The 18,892-nt window shown below is 52.6% G+C and overlaps 1 protein-coding gene and 1 pseudogene across 1 annotated transcript in view; both read left to right on the top strand.

The window, feature by feature from the left end:
* The window catches only part of LOC139245688 (uncharacterized), a 193,784-nt gene that overhangs the window by 9,243 nt on the left and 165,649 nt on the right, over positions 1-18,892 (top strand). The window contains exon 2 of the mRNA XM_070871249.1: positions 6,331-6,503. Within this exon, the coding sequence (XP_070727350.1) occupies positions 6,331-6,503 (173 nt within the window). The remainder of the gene's footprint in view (positions 1-6,330; positions 6,504-18,892) is intronic.
* LOC139245689 (uncharacterized) overlaps positions 1-18,892 on the top strand; it is a 304,862-nt pseudogene that overhangs the window by 191,333 nt on the left and 94,637 nt on the right.

Genomic DNA, 18,892 nt, shown 5'->3' with positions numbered 1-18,892 from the left:
GTTTAATCTGGGATAGTGAGTTAGTGCTCACTGCAGACACGGTGTGTCGGTGGTGGAGGGAGTCGTTGTTTAATCTGGGATAGTGAGTTAGTGCTCACTGCAGACACGGTGTGTCGGTGGTGGAGGGAGTCGTTGTTTAATCTGGGATAGTGAGTTAGTGCTCACTGCAGACACGGTGTGTCGGTGGTGGAGGGAGTCGTTGTTTAATCTGGGATAGTGAGTTAGTGCTCACTGCAGACACAGTGTGTCGGTGGTGGAGGGAGTCGTTGTTTAATCTGGGATAGTGAGTTAGTGCTCACTGCAGACACGGTGTGTCGGTGGTGGAGGGAGTCGTTGTTTAATCTGGGATAGTGAGTTAGTGCTCACTGCAGACACGGTGTGTCGGTGGTGGAGGGAGTCGTTGTTTAATCTGGGATAGTGAGTTAGTGCTCACTGCAGACACGGTGTGTCGGTGGTGGAGGGAATCGTTGTTTAATCTGGGATAGTGAGTTAGTGCTCACTGCAGACAGGGTGTGTCGGTGGTGGAGGGAGTCGTTGTTTAATCTGGGATAGTGAGTTAGTGCTCACTGCAGACACGGTGTGTCGGTGGTGGAGGGAGTCGTTGTTTAATCTGCGATAGTGAGTTAGTGCTCACTGCAGACACGATGTGTCGGTGGTGGAGGGAGTCGTTGTTTAATCTGGGATAGTGAGGTAGTGCTCACTGCAGACACGGTGTGTCGGTGGTGGAGGGAGTCGTTGTTTAATCTGGGATAGTGAGTTAGTGCTCACTGCAGACACGGTGTGTCAGTGGTGGAGGGAGTCGTTGTTTAATCTGGGATAGTGAGTGAGTGCTCACTGCAGACACGGTGTGTGGGTGGTGGAGGGAGTCGTTGTTTAATCTGGGATAGTGAGTTAGTGCTCACTGCAGACACGGTGTGTCGGTGGTGGAGGGAGTCGTTGTTTAATCTGGGATAGTGAGTTAGTGCTCACTGCAGACACGGTGTGTCGGTGGTGGAGGGAGTCGTTGTTTAATCTGGGATAGTGAGTTAGTGCTCACTGCAGACACGGTGTGCTGGGGGTGGAGGGAGTCGTTGTTTAATCTGGGATAGTGAGTTAGTGCTCACTGCAGACACGGTGTGTCGGTGGTGGAGGGAGTCGTTGTTTAATCTGGGATAGTGAGTTAGTGCTCACTGCAGACACGGTGTGTCGGTGGTGGAGGGAGTCGTTGTTTAATCTGGGATAGTGAGTTAGTGCTCACTGCAGACACGGTGTGTCGGTGGTGGAGGGAGTCGTTGTTTAATCTGGGATAGTGAGTTAGTGCTCACTGCAGACACAGTGTGTCGGTGGTGGAGGGAGTCGTTGTTTAATCTGGGATAGTGAGTTAGTGCTCACTGCAGACACAGTGTGTCGGTGGTGGAGGGAGTCGTTGTTTAATCTGGGATAGTGAGTTAGTGCTCACTGCAGACACAGTGTGTCGGTGGTGGAGGGAGTCGTTGTTTAATCTGGGATAGTGAGTTAGTGCTCACTGCAGACACGGTGTGTCGGTGGTGGAGGGAGTCGTTGTTTAATCTGGGATAGTGAGTTAGTGCTCACTGCAGACACGGTGTGTCGGTGGTGGAGGGAGTCGTTGGTTAATCTGGGATAGTGTCGAGCTTTGAGTGTTGTTGTAGCTGCACACATCCAGATAAGTGGAGTTTTGAGTGATATTTCCGAGGCTGGTCCAGCCCATTCTTTGTGTTTGTATCTGTCTCTCTCTCCCTATAAATTGTGATTCTCTGTCAAAAATGTATATCTGGAATTTGGAAACTGAGATAACAACAACTTGCATTTATATAGCGCCTTCATGTCGAAAAATGTTCCAAGGTGCTTCACAGGAGTGTAATCAGACAAGAATTAGACACCGAGTCACTAAAGAAGGCAGGTGATCAAACACTTGGTCAAAGAGCTATGCTTTAAGCAGCATCTTGAGGAGAGAGGTGGAGAAGTGAAGAGGTTTGGGAAGGAAGATTAGGGCCTAGATGGCTGAAGTCACGGCCACCAATGTTTGGGGGAAGAGAATGAGGGATGAACAAGAGGCCAAATTTGGAGGAACGCAGAGGCCTCGGAGGGTTATAGAGTTGTAGTAGGTTACAGAGGAAGGGACGGGCGAGGCCACGGAGCGATTTAAACACAAGGATGAGAATTTTAAATTTGAGGTGTTGGTGACTGGGAGCTAATGTTGGTCAGCGAGCACAGCGGGTGATGGGTGAATGGGACTAGTGCGAGTTAGGCTAAGGGCAGCAGAGTTTTGGATGAGTTCAAGTTTATGGAGGGTGAAGATGTGAGGCCGGCCAGGAGAGTGTTGGAATAGTTGTGTCTGTAGGGAACGTGGGAGGGTTTCAGTAGCAGATGGGCAGGGGCAGAGACGGGCGATATTACAGAAGTGGAAGAAGGCGTCTAAGTGTGCCCAGATCACAACCTCACAGTTTCCTCTCCAGTAAAATTGTGAAAACACAGCAACAAGGAGGAACTTTCAAAATCATTTGTTCTTGTCCTCTCTGTTAGCGTTAGTGTTTTCTCAGAAGAATCACTCAACACTCAGAGTCGGTTCCAATGCTGATGCGGCCTTTATTAACGCTAGCGGGGAGGAAATCACAAGACTGAGTCCAGGCTTCTCTCCACAGAACAAAGGGTTACATTCACTTTTATATGTTTCACAACAGTTACAAACAGTTTACTACAGCTACACAGCCCATCACGGCTGGACACAAGCCAATCACAACGATTATAGATTACATATAGGTTCTTTTAACCCAATAGAATTCCCCTTATGTCTCAGGAACCATGTGTTCGTCTCTTGTCAGCTTGGGCTGATTGATATAGGTTCTCTCACTAGTTCTTTCTTCTTGGAGAAATAATTGGTTTGTAACCTTGTTTACAGGAGATGGGTTCTCTTATCTCTTTCTTCCTGGGGAAATAATTGGTTTGTAACCTTGTTTACAGGAGATGGGTTCTCTTATCTCTTTCTTCCTGGGGAATTAATTGGTTTATGGCCTTGAATACGGGAGATGGGTTCTCTCCTCATTATTCTTATCCTGCATCCAAGGCATTCCTATAGTGGGCCTCACAGGGTTATTGCTCGGTCATTGAACATTCAACAGTTCACAGCTTGACTACCTGATTTCCCATCATGCCTGGGCAGCCATTTTATGTGTGGCCACTTTAAACTTATATGCGTTTAGATATATCTAGCAGGTGCCTAATGCCTAGTATTCTGATATATTCTAAAGGTGCCTACTTCCTACAACACTCTCTTATCTGTGACATTTGTAACCAGACTGATTGAACCTTAAATGTCACTGTGCACACCCAAGTGACCATCAGCAGTGGTGAGTGTTATCCCCAGTTTAAAGTAAATGTACACACGTCATCAAACCCACAAACAAAGCCGCTCTTTCAAAAACCGTCAATCCATAAATAATCTGCAGGGAACCAAATGTAATATTTCCAAGTTTGCTGACAACACAAAACTAGGTGGGATTGTGAGCTGTGAGGAGGATGCAAAGATGCTGCAAGGCGATTTAGATCAGTTGAGTGAGTGGGCAAACACATGGCAGATGCAGTATAACGTGGATAAATGTGAAGTTATTCACTTTAGTGGGAAAAACATAAGGACAAAGTATTATTTAAATGGTGATGGCTTGGGAAGTGTCGATGTACAGAGGGACCTGGGTGTCCTTGTACACCAGTCACTGAAAGCAAACATGCAGGTGCAGCAAGCAGTTAGGAAGGCAAATGGTATGTTGGCCTTCATTGCAAGAGGATTTGAGTACAGGAGCTAGGATGTCTTACTACAGTTATACAGGACCTTGGTGAGACCACACCTGGAGTATTGTGTGCAGTTTTGGTCTCCTTACCTAAAATGATATACTTGCCATAGAGGGAGTGCAGCGAAGGTTCACCAGACTGATTCCGAGGATGGCAGGACTGTCGTATGAGGAGAAATTTGGTCGACTAGGCCGATATTCACTAGAGTTTAGAAGAATAAGAGCGGATCTCATTGAAACGTATAAATTCTGATGGGGTTGGATAGACTGGATACGGGGAGGATGTTTCCCCAGGCTGGGAAGTCTAGAACAAGGGGTCACAGTCTCAGGATATGGGGTAGGAAATTTAGGACGGAGATGAGGAGAGATTTTTTCACTCAGAAGGTGGTGAACCTGTGGAATTCTCGACCACAGAAGGCTGCGGAGACCAAGTCACTGAGTATATTTAAGAGGGAGACAGATAGATTTCAGGACACAAAAGACACCAAGGGGTCTGAGGAAAAAGCGGGAATATGGTGTTGAGATAGAGGATCAGCCATGATCATATTGAATGGCAGGGCAGACTCAAAGGGCTGAATGGCCTACTACTGCTCCTATTTTTTATGTTTCTATGTATTAGTTAGAATTAACTTCCTGTTTCACTGCCTCCTTAATGACACTTCCGTAACAGGAACAGATTTTGGTCCTTCATACACATGATTTGCATCCAAAACTGGGCCACGAACAACCTCTTCTGCTAAAATTGGTCTAATTATTTTTAGAAGCCATACCACAACAGGAAAATGCCCAACCAGGATATTTCTTATAAATGCTGATCTGATATCCTATAATAAGTGGTAATGTTAAGAACGTAGGAAGAATTAGGGATGAATTATACATAATCTACAACGCACACAAGCCCTGAGGCCCAATGGGTCCGCGCCGGTGTTGATACACCACACAAGCTCCTCCCACTCGAATTACCATCAGCCGTGGCTCAGTGGGTAGCACTCTCTCGGTGGGAGGGGCCAGGAGTGAGCAGGTACTGCTGGTTGTTTGATTAATGCTGGGGGCTGGAGTGAGTTTGTAAAAAGTTGCTGTTGGGTTTTAGGGCCATTTTGGCCCATGAACAGATGTCTGCTGAGGGACCCGGAGTGCAGGGACCCGGAGTGCTGGGCCCCTCAGAGGACAATGTTCCCAGGATGCATTTAATCAGGGGAGAAAATGTTGGGGGAAGGGAGAATAAAAGACCCAAAGATTTGGGCCGGGACCCCAGGAGATTGGGAAAAGAAAACACGGTGGTGGTGCAGTGCGAGGATAAGGAGATACGAGCTTGGGACATTATCCAGGCAGTACATGAGGACTGCGGTGAGAGAAGCTGCTTTGCCTGCCGACCAAAGCCCAATGTTGGGTTCGAGGTGACGGTCAGTGGCTGAGAGGAGGTGGGAAGACTTTTACTGAGTTTGAAGGTTGGTGATAAGTTCTTGGATGTATCTCTGCTGTATTCTGAAGAGGTGGTGGTCTCATTCTTAAACCTGACGGTTTATATTGAGGACCATGTGCTAATAAAAAAGTTGGAGTCGTGGGACATTAAAATTTGCTCGGCAATAAAGAGGAGATACTCTCCAGGAACGCGGGAAGCAGGGGGAACCCGTTATGTAAAGGTGTGCTTCCCAGAGGGGATGATGTCATTACCCTGCAACATGAAATTTGAGACAATGGAAGGACTGCAGTACTTCCGGGTACTGCATGGTAACCAGGTGAAGATTTGCTGTTATTGTCTCGGACACGACCAGCTTGGAAGAAGCTGTCCAGACCTGTACTGCTATAACTGCGGCGAATCTGGACACATTACTTGGAGCTGCAAGCCAGAGAGCTGTGGGGTGTGTCACAAAGGCCCCACCCTCTGAGTGTGAGGCAGAAGGAAGCCCCTTGAGTGACGAGGAGACGGGAGAATGAGCAGGAGGTGTGAGTGGAGTGGCTGGAGGAACAGAGCAGGCGGAGGACACTGCTGGCGAACGGAATGAGAAAAGAGCACAAGAAGAGGCAGAAAATTGCGGAGCAGAGAACAGGACGGAGATGGTGGAAAACATACCAAGTGTGGTGGAAAAGGACAAAGACAGCGGGGGGCAGCATTGGTCAAGGGCAGAGTCGAGCCATAATACGGCTCAGCTCACCCTAAGGAATCGGGTGTCCGTGGGGAGAGCGGAGGTGGGAACGGGGTAAGTGTAAGTACTCCAAAGAAAGGCGGGGAGTCAGATATCCTGGGGAGCAGGAGGGGGCAAGACAAGGAGAGGGTGCAAGAGGCAGGAGTCTTAAAGGGGCAGCAGGACAACGAGTGGGGAGACAAAGAAGCCAAAAGGGAGCAAGATAGGTGAAGACGCACCATTGTCCCAGAGAGAGAAGAAACGGGGAGCAAGGGTCAGTGGTGGAGCTGAGGCCGCTGGGAGCGGCACTGTTGGAGAAACCACGATAGCAGGAAGACTGTCGAAGGGAGATAATGGCCCGAACTTGGTGCACTCACCGCCCGCTGCCACTGGGTTTAATGGGCGGTCTCCCCTCCCAGCCAGTTTGGTGGAGACCTCCCGCCGGCGGGCAGGGAAGACCGCTGGGAACTGTCCGCTGGTGTGCAACTCACGTCAGTGTCCTCCCGCCCGCCGAGCTGCCAGTTTGGTCCAGGCGGGAGTCCGCTGCAGCAGGGGGAAGGATCACCGCGTGGAGGCAGGTCTAAGCTCAACAGTAAGTACGAATCCTGCAAAAAAAGGTTAGTAAACTTCTTTTATTTTTATTTTCCAGCGATTCATGTGGATGGGGTCCCCTGAAGGCTTTCCAGTGTTTTTTTATTTTTTGGAAAGTTTGAATTTTATCTGTTCGCCCTCCCTGGGCCCGACTCAATCCGCGGCGGTACTTTGCCGAGGATTGCATTTGGTGCCGAGATTGGGAGGTCCCGCCCACTGCCGCCCAGATTCATGGTGTAAATGTTTTTATTGCCGCCGAGCGGTCTTTCCAGGACTTTTCCACCAAACTCCCGCCCAAAGTACCGTCAGGTATCTCAGCGGTCCTTTGGGTGGAACTTGGGCAGAACTTAGCTTCCACAAGTTCGGGGCCGATGTATCTGACGGGGAGCAGGGACGGGAGATTACAGAAGAGCTCGAGAGTGAGGAGTCAGGGGGATGGAGATATGGAAGTGGGGGGTGGGGTGCCATTATGTGCAAAGGGAAAGGTTAGTGAGAGGCAGAAGGAGGGAGAAGGGGCAGCTCCTCGGCCTAAACCGATTGTAAGGAAGAGGCTGAAATGGCAGGGAAGGTTCAAACAGGAGGTGAAAAAGAGCCGGAGGCTGCAGGAGAAAGCAACAGCGGCCCCAAAAGTTGAGAAGCAGCATGAGAGAAGGGAAGAGCCAGAGATTAAATGATGGGAATTATCAGGCACACTTTTATTAGGAGCCATGATACATTGGTCTCGATTAATGTGAACGGACTGAGGGGGGAGAAGAAATTGCAGCAGTTGTTGCAGTGTTTTAAAGCACTGACCTGTTTTGTCTGCAAGAAACCTTTTGGGATGAGGATATCCTAGAAAGAGTTCGGAAGGTTTGGTTATGATCATTTTTAAAGTACAATAGATTAATATATGTTACGGGAGACAAATTAAACTTCAGGTTCTGATGTTACTGTGTGTTGGAGGAACGGCTGTGCGAGTAACGGAAAGGATTTGTATGATACAGTGGAATGATCACGATGTTGTAAATGTTTTTAATGTTGAATAAATTATATTAAAAAAATGTGGGTAGCACTCTCGCCTCTGAGTCAGAAGGTTGTGGGTTCAAGTTCCACTCCAGAGACTTGAGCACAAAAAAGTCTCGGCTGACACTCCAGTGTGGTGCACTGTCGGAGGTGCCGTCTTTCGGATGAGACGTTAAACCGAGGTCCCGTCTGCTCTCTCAAATGGACGTAAAAGATCCCATGGCACTATTTGGAAGAAGAGCAGAGGAGTTATCCCCGGTGTCTTGGCCAATTATCCCTCAATCAACATAACAAAAAAAACAGATTATCTGGTTATTATCACTTGCTGGGAGCTTGCTGTGCGCAAATTGGCTGCCGCGTTTCCTACATTACAACAGTGACTACACTCCAAAAGTACCTCATTGGCTGTAAAGCGCTTTGAGACATCCGGTGATCATAAAAGGCGCTATATAAATGCAACTCTTTCTTTCTTTACCACTTCCCACCCTGCCATAGTATCCCTCGATCCCTTCTCCCTCATGGATGCACCAAGCCACCAGCTTCAACTGCTCTGTGTGGCATCGAGTTCCACATTCTCACCACTCTCTGTCAACAGATCCCTCCTAAATTCTTTATTTGATCTGTTAGTGACTATCTTACCTATTTCTGTCCCTTTATTCTAGACTCACTCACAGGTGGAAACAATCTCTCCACACCCACCCTATCGAACCCTTCATGGTTTTAAAGACCTCAATCAGGTCTCCTCTTCATCTTTTGCAGAGAAAAGAGTCGCTGGCTGCTCAATCTTTCCCCAAAGTTGCACCCTCTGAATTCTGAGAAGGTGCTTGTAAATCTTTCCTGCACTTTCTCCAGTGGTTCAATATCCTTTTTGTAGTATGGAGACCAGAACCGCTACAATAGTTCCAAGTGTGGTCTAAACAAGGTTCTGCACTAATTTAACAAAACCTTCCTACTTTTTTGAATACTATTTTTACAAATGAACCCTCGTACTTTGTTTGCACTCTTTATGCCCTGATCAAATTGTGTTGCTATGTTTAGAGATTTGTGTATCTATTCCCAGATCTCTGTGGGATGAGAAAAGGCAAAATGGTCCCTTCTGATCCCTCGAGTATCCTAACTTGTCACATGGTCCTATTTCAGTTAGAATAATCCCAGTGTTCCTGTACAGCGTTGAAACATTTAGCCCTCTGATACTCAGTTTTAAATGTACTTTGCTCTAATTTCTGTTTGTATCCTCTGGCCCCAGTTTGCTGGTTTACTTTGAAGCAGTAATCTAAATAGCAGCAAGAGAAGCGGGTGTATCAGGGACCCACAGCTACCAGTGAAAGGAACCAATAACGAAAGAAAGATAGACTTGCATTTCTACAGACCTTTCACAACCGCAGAACGTCCCAACACACTTTACCGACAATGAAGTAATTTACAAGTGTAGTCACTGTTGTAACATCGGAAACGCAGCAACCAATTTATGCACAGCAAGATCCCACTAGCAGCATGTGATAATGACCAGATAATCAGTTTTAGTGATGTTGGTTGAGGGATAAATCTTAGCCAGGACTCCAGGGAGAACTCCCCTGTTCTTTGGTTAGTGCCGTGGGATATTTTACATCCACCTGAGAGGGAAGACAAGGCCTCGGTTAATGTCTCATCGAATGATGGCACCTCCAACACCGCAGCACTCCCTCAGTACTGCACTGGAGTGTGATCCTGGATGATGTGTTGAGGTGTGCGGAGTGGGACTTGAACTCACAACCTTCTGATCTGGAGGTGAGAGAGTGACCCACTGAACCACACCTGACCAGCCTTGTTCTCCGGGCCCCACCTTCACCTTCGAAGAAGCTGGTACTCCTGGCCTCACTTTGTCTGGTCCACTGGTTCCGGCCTCCTGTGGTATGCCCAGTGAGTGAGAGGCAGGGAATGCCGGAATTCTCAGTGTTGGGAGTCCCTCACTTCACCACCTCCTACGTCGCTGGCCTGTTTGGGCCGGGCAGAGGCCTCACCCCTTACCAGACCCAGCAGGTTCACCCACGTAAGGGCAGGACCTGGGTATCCAGGGCCCAGGCCCAACTTGTGGCCTTTTTACCAAAGGTCCACCGGAGTTACTGCAGGAATGTGCCGGAAGGGATGCAGATTTTCAGCTCCGTTGAGAGGATTTCTCAAGTGTTACATTTCTAGTGATATTTTAAGAACGTTTGAAAATTCTATACAGGAATAGACCCACGGGTCCACTCAGCCTGGCCCATACTGTGCTTCTCGACTCGAACGGGAAATACTGCATTCAAAAGCGATTGGTACAAACTAGTTTCGCTGCTTGTTTGTAAGTTTCAGCTGTGGCTCAGTGGGTCGCTCTCTCACCTCTGAGTCAGAAGGTTGTGGGTTCAAGTCCCACTCCAGGAACTTGAGAACATAAATCTAGGCTGACACTCCAGTGCAGTGCTGAGGGAGTGCTGCACTGTCGGAGGTGCTGTTTTTCGGATGAGACAAACTGCGACCCTGTCTGCTCTCAGGTGGATGTATAAGCTCCCATGGCACCATTTCAAAGAAGAGCAGGGAAGTTATCCCTGTGTCCTTGCCAATATTTATCCCTCAATCAACAACAAAAACAGATTATCTGGTCATTATCACATTGCTGTTTGTGGGAGCTTGCTGTGCACAAATTGGCTGCCCCGTTTCCCACATTACAACAGTGACTACACTCCAAAAGTACTTCATTGGTTGTAAAGCGCTTTGAGACGTCTGGTGCTCGTGAAAGGCGCTATATAAATGCAAGTCTTTCTTTGTGTGAATATGTTTTTCCAGAGGACAGCCCACTTGCTCTTGTTATTCGTTCCTCTTTATGTGGTTTGTACTTGAGCTGTGAGAACCCTGTAAGGAAGTTCAGTGACAATCAGCTATCTCTGAAACATCGACGGTAGCATATTGTACAGTGTGTGAATGAACAGGAATTTCAGCTTTTAAAAATAATTAATTTGAAATGTTTGGCCCGAGGCTCACAGCCGTGACTCTGACCCTCTGTGTCGCAGTGGGTAAGTAAATGCCCAGAGTGGGGGCACCCAACCTGGCTTTGGTTTCATATGATCACATTTCTGAGTTTGATTTCGGGATTGTGGCCGGGTGGTGTGAGTCGGGTATTTTGCAGTCAGATATTTATGTTTAAGAATTGAGATATGTTGGGATTTCTCATGGTTCAGTGGACAAATACCCGGTAAGATGTGACACTGAGCCACACTGCCCAGTTATCCCACTCCTGGTCTGTGTGTGTGACTGCTGGGGTGTGGAGACCAATAGGATCAACTGCTCTTCCAGGCTGAGAAGCCATCCACGATGTATTGTTCAGATTCACTTGTGAAGAACAGGCGTTGGGTGAGCTATTAGTAGGCTGGCCCCTCCTGTGAGGTAAGAGACAGTATTATACTAAAAGCAAAGGCTGACACAAATGCAAGGCAACGTGGAAATAAAGCAACAAAGGGATACAAAGAAAGTAAAAGCTGCATAAAGGAATGCAGAAAAAACTGGTGATGATCATCAAAGCAAACAGCAGAAGTTATCAACAACAACAACTGGTATTTATATAGCACCTTTAATGTAGTGAAACTTCCCAAGGGGCTTCACAGGAGTATTATGAGAGATAAAATTTGACACCGAGCTGCATAAGCAGAAATTAGTGCAGGTGATCAAAAGCTTGGTCAAAGAGGTATGTTTTAAGGATTGTCTTGAAGGAGGAAAGAAAGGCGGAGAGGTTTAGGCAGGGAGTTCCAGAGCTTGGGGCCCAGGCAACAGAAGGCACGGCCACCAATGGTGGAGCGATTATAATCAGGGATGCTCAAGAGGGCAGAATTAGAGGAGCGCAGATATCTCGGGCGGGCGGGGGGGTGGGGGTTGTGGGGCTGGAGGAGATTACAGAGATAGGGAGGGGCGAGGCCATGGAGGGATTTGAAAACAAGGATGAGAATTTTGAAATCGAGGCATTGCTTAACCGGAAGCTAATGTCGGTCAGCGAGCTCAGGGGTGATGGGTGAGTGGGACTTGGTGCGAGTTCGGACACGGACAGCCGAGTTTTGGATCACCTCTAGTTTACGTAGGGTTGAATGTGGAGGTCGGCTAGGAGTGTGTTGGAATAGTCAAGTCTCGAGGTGACAAAGGCACTGATGGGTGTTTCAGTTTATTTGGAGAAAGGGAGCAGCTGAAGGGGAATGTGGGCCCAATAAAGACAGATACAGGCGAGACTATAATAGATAATAAGGGCATGGCAGGCTTGGGCAATGGAAACTTTGCATCCATTTAGAAGAACTTACTGGAGTTAATGCATGTAAAAAATGTCACTGTGTAAATATTGTGACTGAAGAGAGACAGATCTCCAGGACCTGCTGGTTACCACCCCGGATATTAAAAGAAACAGTGAGGAAATTGTAGATGTGTTTGTCATAGTTTTCCAGAGTTCTCTAGAATCAGGAATTATGTCCTTGGTCTGGAAAATTGCAAATGGTGCTCCATATTTGAAGAAGGGGGAGGCAGAAAGCAAGGGCCCAAGTTTCAGGCCACGCCTAGAACGGCGCAGCCCCGACCTGGACGCCCGTTTTTCACGCCACAAAGTGTGCCTAAAAAAAAAACTTACCTATTCTCCGGCTCTCAGCAGGTCCTCTGGAGCTGGGCGCGGTGCAGCACGAGCTGTGGGGGGCGGAGCCAGGTCCCTGCTCTGAAAACAGTGCCGGGACCTCTGCACATGCGCACTACAGTGGGCGCGCATGTGCAGTAGCTCCAGGTGCCCAAAACTGTGTGGGAGGGGCCCGAAGCACGCAGCCCCTAGCCCTGGCCGAATGGCCTCACTGGGGCTGCGTGGATAAGGCTGCACCTCCCACGCCCAGCTCCTCTCCCGACCGGACCCGACCCGACTCGACTCCCGCTCCCCCCTACCGGACCCGACTCAACCTTCCCCTCCACCCCTGACCTTCACCTCCCCCTCCCCGACTCGACTCCCGCTCCCCCCCCCACCGGACCCGACCCGACCCCCCCACCCCCCGACCTTCACCTCCCCCTCCCCCCTGACTCGACTACCGCTCCCCCACCCCCTGGACCGGACACGACCCCTGTCGACCCGACCCCCACCGGACCACGGACCCTGGACCCGACGGCACCTACCTGGAAATCCGGTGCTAAAAACAGACCCAGCCCGAAGTCTTGGGCCCGGCCCGTTCAGCCTCCCTCTCCTTTTCTCTCCTTTCTCCCTTCTCTCCCTCCCTCTCCCCCTCCTTTCACTCCCTCCCTCCCCCCTCCTTTCACTCCCTCCCTCCCCCTCCCTTCTCTCCCTCCCTCCCCCTCCCTTCTCTCCCTCCCTCTCCCCTCCCCCCTCCCTTCTCTCCCTTCCTCCCTCCCTTCTCTCCCTCCCTCCCCCTCACTTGTCTCCCTCCCTCCCCCACTCCCTTCTCTCCCTCCCTCCCCCACTCCCTTCTCTCCCTCCCTCCCTTCTCTCCCTCCCTCCCTTCTCTCCCTCCCTTCTCTCCCCTCCCCTCCCCTCTCCTCCCTCCCCTCTCCTCTCTCTCCTCCCTCTCCCCCCCTCCCCTCTCTCCCCTCTCCTCCCCTTTTCCCCCCTTCCCCTCCCTTCTCCCTGCCGCACCCCCTCTCCCTCTCTCCTCCTCCCCACCCCCTCCTCCCCCCTCCCCTCACTGTCAGAAACACAGACACTGACAGACAGAGAGTGAGAGACACACACACAGACAGACAGAGAGATAGAGACACACTGGGGCGGGGGATGTCCCAGCACGCTGTTAGAGGACTCCCGGTGCTGCAGTCGGCAAGTAGAAAATGTTTTATTTATTGATTTTTAAATTTTTTAAAAATGTTTATTAATTTTTTTTGATTGATTTATTGGTTGATTTATTAATGTATTTATCATTTATCATTGATGATGGCTCTTTATTTGTAAAACTGAAGTGTTTAATGTTTGTAAACTTCCCTTTAAACCCTGCCATTCCCTACGCCTGATTTGTAACCTACGCCTGATTTTCTAAGTGTAGACATGGTTTTTCTGAGAGTACAAAAATCTACACTTACTCCATTCTAAGTTAGTTTGGAGTATGTTTTCACTGCCTAAACTTTCAAAAGTGGCCGGACACGCCCCCTTTTGAACATAAAAATCTGTTCCAAACTGAAGCTGTTCAAACTGACGAGAACTGGAGCAAACTAAATGCTGAGAATTGCAATTTCTAAGATATTCTATTCTAAACCAGTTGCTCCAAAAAAACAGGAGCAACTCAGGCCAAAACTGGGCCCCCAAGTAACTACTGACCTGTCAGTTTAATGTCAGTTGTGGGGAAGTTGCTGGAATAGATCACCAGGGACAGAGTGACCGAGCACGTGGACAAGTCTGAGCTGATCAAAGAGCCAGCACGGATTGTGAAGACTAGGTCATGTCTGGTTCATCGAGCTGAATGTGTTTAGGATCTCACTCACATGGTGGATAGGGGAGTGTCTATGGATATGGCCTGCATGAACTTCCAGAAAGATCAGGTTCCTGACAGATTATCAAACATGAGAAGACATGGAATTGAAGGGGACTCAGTGACATGTGTTGGTCATTGGTTGAGAGATAGGAAACAGTGACAGGTACTCTGATTAGCAGGAGGTGACAAGTGGTGTTTCCCAGGGATCGGGACTCAGCTCTTCACCATATTTATTAGTGATTTGGATGGAGGGATTGAGTTACACATCCAAGATGGCACTGAGTTAGGAGACACAGGAAGTTGTGCAGATGGGAACAGGAAGTTACAAAGGTACATAGACAGATTCATTGAGTGGGCAAAACTATGGCAGGTGGGGTTTATTACAGGGAAGTGTGAGGTCATCCATTTTGGATCCAAGAAAGACAAATTGGAATATTTTTGAATGTGTTTTACTTGTATGGGGTGTTTGTGAACATCATTGAGTGGGATACACCTATTTATGTGTCTCTATCTATACAGCAATCTATATTAAAATACAGCCACCAGTGGATTTTAAGCAGGAATCTTTGAAAGACCATAAACTGATTATATTATACAAATATATATTAACTGTCTAAGTGCTGCAGCAAAGTAAAAGCCTCTTTCTTCGCTGAAACCACCTTTAGTGTTTTGAACTTGCCTTGTAGTCAGCAAATACACGAGGATGGGTCACAGTGCTTTGAAACGTAAACCGCTGGTGAAACCAGTGAAAGTGGGTTAGCAGCCTCGGGGGCAGGAAGCAGTGGCAGCAAAGGTAAGAAGGGATATTAGTTCACCAGTGCCAGCTGCTCCCTTCCTTTATTGATTTGTTGCTAGCCCATTCTCTCTCAATTCACCAATGTTGCTGTTAATCCATTCATCTGCTGATGTGCCTGCTGCTTCAGGAATTGATTTCCGTGTGTCCCTGGCTCTGGAGTTGGTTCAGTTCTCACTGTCCCACTAACTTACTGATTTGTTGGTATTGCCACTGCTCCCATTTATTCACTGATGCTCACAACTCCATTCGTTTTCGAACCAGAATTTGGGGTTTGCAGTTCTCCGTGTGTTTAATCCGGTCCGCCAATACTTGGAGAAGCTGGGCTCCCCCTCACTGTTTGCCGAGTGTGTTTGTGGCTGCACAAATCCAATTGTGGGCTGCAGCCCGACCCATTCAATGAGAACAACTTGTATTTATAGTGCCTTTAACGTAATAAACCCTCACAAGGCGCTTCTCAGGAACGGTATCAGACACAATTTGACACCGAGCCACATAAACAGATATTAAGCCAGGTGAAGAGGTCGGGTTTAAGGAGTGACCAAAAGGAAGTAGAGGCGGAGAGGTTTAGGGAGGGAATGCCACAGCTTCGGGCCCAGACAGCTGAAGGCACGGCCACCAGAATGGTGGGGCGAAGGAAGTGGGGGATGCACAAGAGGCCAGAATTGGAGTGCAGAGTTCCCGGAGGGTTGAAGGGCTGGAGGACCCCCGACGTGTTCATCCCCTCCCCCTCCCCCTCCCCCGACCGTGTTCTCCCCTCCCCCTCCCCCGACCGTGTTCTCCCCTCCCCCTCCCCCGACCGTGTTCACCCCCTTCCCCGACAGTGTTCATCCCCTCCCCCTCCCCCGACCGTGTTCTCCCCTCCCCCTCCCCCGACCGTGTTCACCCCTCCCCCGACCGTGTTCTCCCCTCCCCCTCCCCCGACCGTGTTCTCCCCTCCCCCTCCCCCGACCGTGTTCTCCCCTCCCCGACCGTGTTCTCCCCTCCCCCTCCCCCGACCGTGTTCACCCCTCCCCCTCCCCCGACCGTGTTCACCCCCTCCCCCTCCCCCGACCGTGTTCTCCCCTCCCCCTCCCCGACCGTGTTCACCCCCTCCCCCGACCGTGTTCTCCCCTCCCCCGACCGTGATCACCCCCTCCCCCTCCCCCTCCCCCGACCGTGTTCTCCCCTCCCCCTCCCCCGACCGTGTTCTCCCCTCCCCCGACCGTGTTCACCCCTCCCCCGACCGTGTTCACCCCCTCCCCCTCCTCCGACCGTGTTCTCCCCTCCCCCTCCCCCGACCGTGTTCTCCCCTCCACCTCCCCCTCCCCCTCCCCCGACCGTGTTCACCCCCTCCCCCTCCCCCGACCGTGTTCTCCTCTCCCCCGACCGTGTTCACCCCCTCCCCCTCCCCCGACCGTGTTCTCCCCCTCACCCGACCGAGTTCTGCCCTCCCCCTCCCCCGAACGTGTTCTCCCCTCCACCTCCCCCTCCCCCTCCCCCGACCGTGTTCACCCCCTCCCCCTCCCCCGCCCGTGTTCACCCCCTCCCCGGCCGTGTTCACCCCCTCCCCCGACCGTGTTCACCCCCTCCCCCTCCCCCTCCCCCGACCGTGTTCACCCCTTCCCCCTCCTCCTCCCCCGACCGTGTTCACCCCCTCCCCCTCCCCCTCCCCCTCCCCATCCCATGTACTCCCCTCCCCCTCCCCCGGCCGTGTTCTCCCCCGACCGTGTTCACCCCGTCCCCCGACCGTGTTCTCCCCTCCCCCTCCCCGACCGTGTTCACCCCCTCCCCCTCCTCCTCCCCCGACCGTGTTCTCCCCTCCCCCTCCCCGACCGTGTTCACCCCCTCCCCTTCCCCCGGCCGTGTTCTCCCCCGACCGTGTTCACCCCCTCCCCCGACCGTGTTCACCCCCTCCCCCGGCCATGTTCTCCCCCGACCGTGTTCACCCCCTCCCCCTCCTCCTCCCCCGACCGTGCTCTCCCCTCCCCCTCCCCGACCGTGTTCACCCCCTCCCCCTTCTCCTCCCCCGGCCGTGTTCTCCCCCGACCGTGTTCACCCCCTCCCCCGGCCGTGTTCTCCCCCGACCGTGTTCACCCCCTCCCCCGACCGTGTTCTCCCCTCCCCCTCCCCGACCGTGTTCACCCCCTCCCCCTCCTCCTCCCCCGACCGTGCTCTCCCCTCCCCCTCCCCGACCGTGCTCTCCCCTCCCCCTCCCCGACCGTGCTCTCCCCTCCCCCTCCCCGACCGTGTTCACCCCGTCCCCCGACCGTGTTCTCCCCTCCCCCTCCCCGACCGTGTTCACCCCCGCCCCCTTCTCCTCCCCCGACCGTGCTCTCCCCTCCCCCTCCCCGACCGTGTTCACCCCCTCCCCCTTCTCCTCCCCCGGCCGTGTTCTCCCCCGACCGTGTTCACCCCCTCCCCCGGCCGTGTTCTCCCCCGACCGTGTTCACCCCCTCCCCCAACCGTGTTCTCCCCTCCCCCTCCCCGACCGTGTTCACCCCCGCCCCCTTCTCCTCCCCCGACCGTGTTCTCCCCTCCCCCTCCCCGACCGTGTTCACCCCCTCCCCCTCCTCCTCCCCCGACCGTGCTCTCCCCTCCCCCTCCCCGACCGTGCTCTCCCCTCCCCCTCCCCGACCGTGTTCACCCCCTCCCCCTCCTCCGACCGTGTTCACCCCCTCCTCCTCCCCAGACCGTGTTTACCCCCTCCCCCTCCCCCGGCCGTGTTCACCCCCTCCCCCGACCGTGTTCACCCCCTCCCCCTCCCCCTCCCCCGACCGTGTTCACCCCCTCCCCCTCCTCCGACCGTGTTCACCCCCTCCTCCTCCCCAGACCGTGTTTACCCCCTCCCCCTCCCCCGGCCGTGTTCACCCCCTCCCCCGACCGTGTTCACCCCCTCCCCCTCCCCCTCCCCCGACCGTGTTTCACCCCCTCCCCCTCCCCCGACCGTGTTCTCCGCTCCCCATCCCCGACCGTGTTCACCCCTCCCCCTCCCCCGACCGTGATCACCGCCTCCCCCTCCCCCGACCGTGTTCTCCCCTCCCCCTCCCCCTCCCCCGGCCGTGTTCTCCCCTCCCCCTCCCCCGACCGTGTTCTCCCCTCCCCATCCCCGACCGTGTTCTCCCCTCCCCCTCCCCCTCCCCCGACCGTGTTCATCCCCTCCCCCTCCCCCGACCGTGTTCTCCCCCTCCACCTCCCCCGATCGTGTTCACCCCCTCCCTCTCCCCGACCGTGTTCACCCCCTGCCCCTCCCCCTCCCCCGACTGTGTTCATTCCCTCCCCCTCCCCTGACAGTGTTCATCCTCTCCCCCTCCCGCGACCGTGTTCACCCCCTACCCTTCCCCCTCCCCCACCGTGTTCACCCCTCCCCTCCCCCTACCGTGTGCACTCCCTCCCCCTCCCCCTCCCCCGACCGTGTTCTCCCCCTCCCCCGACAGTGTTCACTCCCTCCCCCAACAGTATTCACCCCCTCCCCCTCCCCCTCCCCCGACCATGCTCACCCCCTCCCCCGACAGTGTTCTCCCGCTCCCCCGACAATGTTCAGCCCTCCCCCTCCCGTGTTCACCCCTCCCCCTCCCCCGACCGTGTTCACCACTCCCCCGACCGTGTTCACCACTCCCCCTCCCCCGACCGTGTTCACACCCTCCCCCTCCCCCGACCGTGTTCACCCCTCCCCCTACCGTGATCACCACTCCCCCGACCGTGTTCACCCCTCCCCCGACCGTGTTCACCCCCTCCCCCTCCCCCGACCGTGTTCACCCCCTCCCCCGGCCGTTTTCACCATCCCCACCTCCCTTGACGGCAGGCAGTGAGTAGCATGGTATGGGGGAATGGGGAAGTAGTGAGTAGCATAGTATGGGGGAATGGGGAAGCAGTGAGTAGCATGGTATGGGGGAATGGGGAATCAGTGAGTAGCATGGTATGGGGGAATGGGGAAGCAGTGAGTAGCATGGTATGGGGCAGTGGGGGAGGCAGTGAGTAGCATGGTATGGGGCAGTGGGGAAGCAGTGAGTAGCATGGTATGGGGCAGTGGGGAAGGCAGTGAGTAGCATGGTATGGGGCAGTGGGGAAGGCAGTGAGTAGCATGGTATGGGGCAGTGGGGAAGGCAGTGAGTAGCATGGTATGGAGACTGGGGAAGGCAGTGAGTAGCATGGTATGGAGAGTGGGGAAGGCAG

The sequence above is a fragment of the Pristiophorus japonicus genome, unplaced genomic scaffold, assembly GCF_044704955.1.
Source record: "Pristiophorus japonicus isolate sPriJap1 unplaced genomic scaffold, sPriJap1.hap1 HAP1_SCAFFOLD_231, whole genome shotgun sequence".
Taxonomy (NCBI): Eukaryota; Metazoa; Chordata; class Chondrichthyes; family Pristiophoridae; genus Pristiophorus; species Pristiophorus japonicus.
This window is presented reverse-complemented; position numbering and strand designations above follow the sequence as displayed.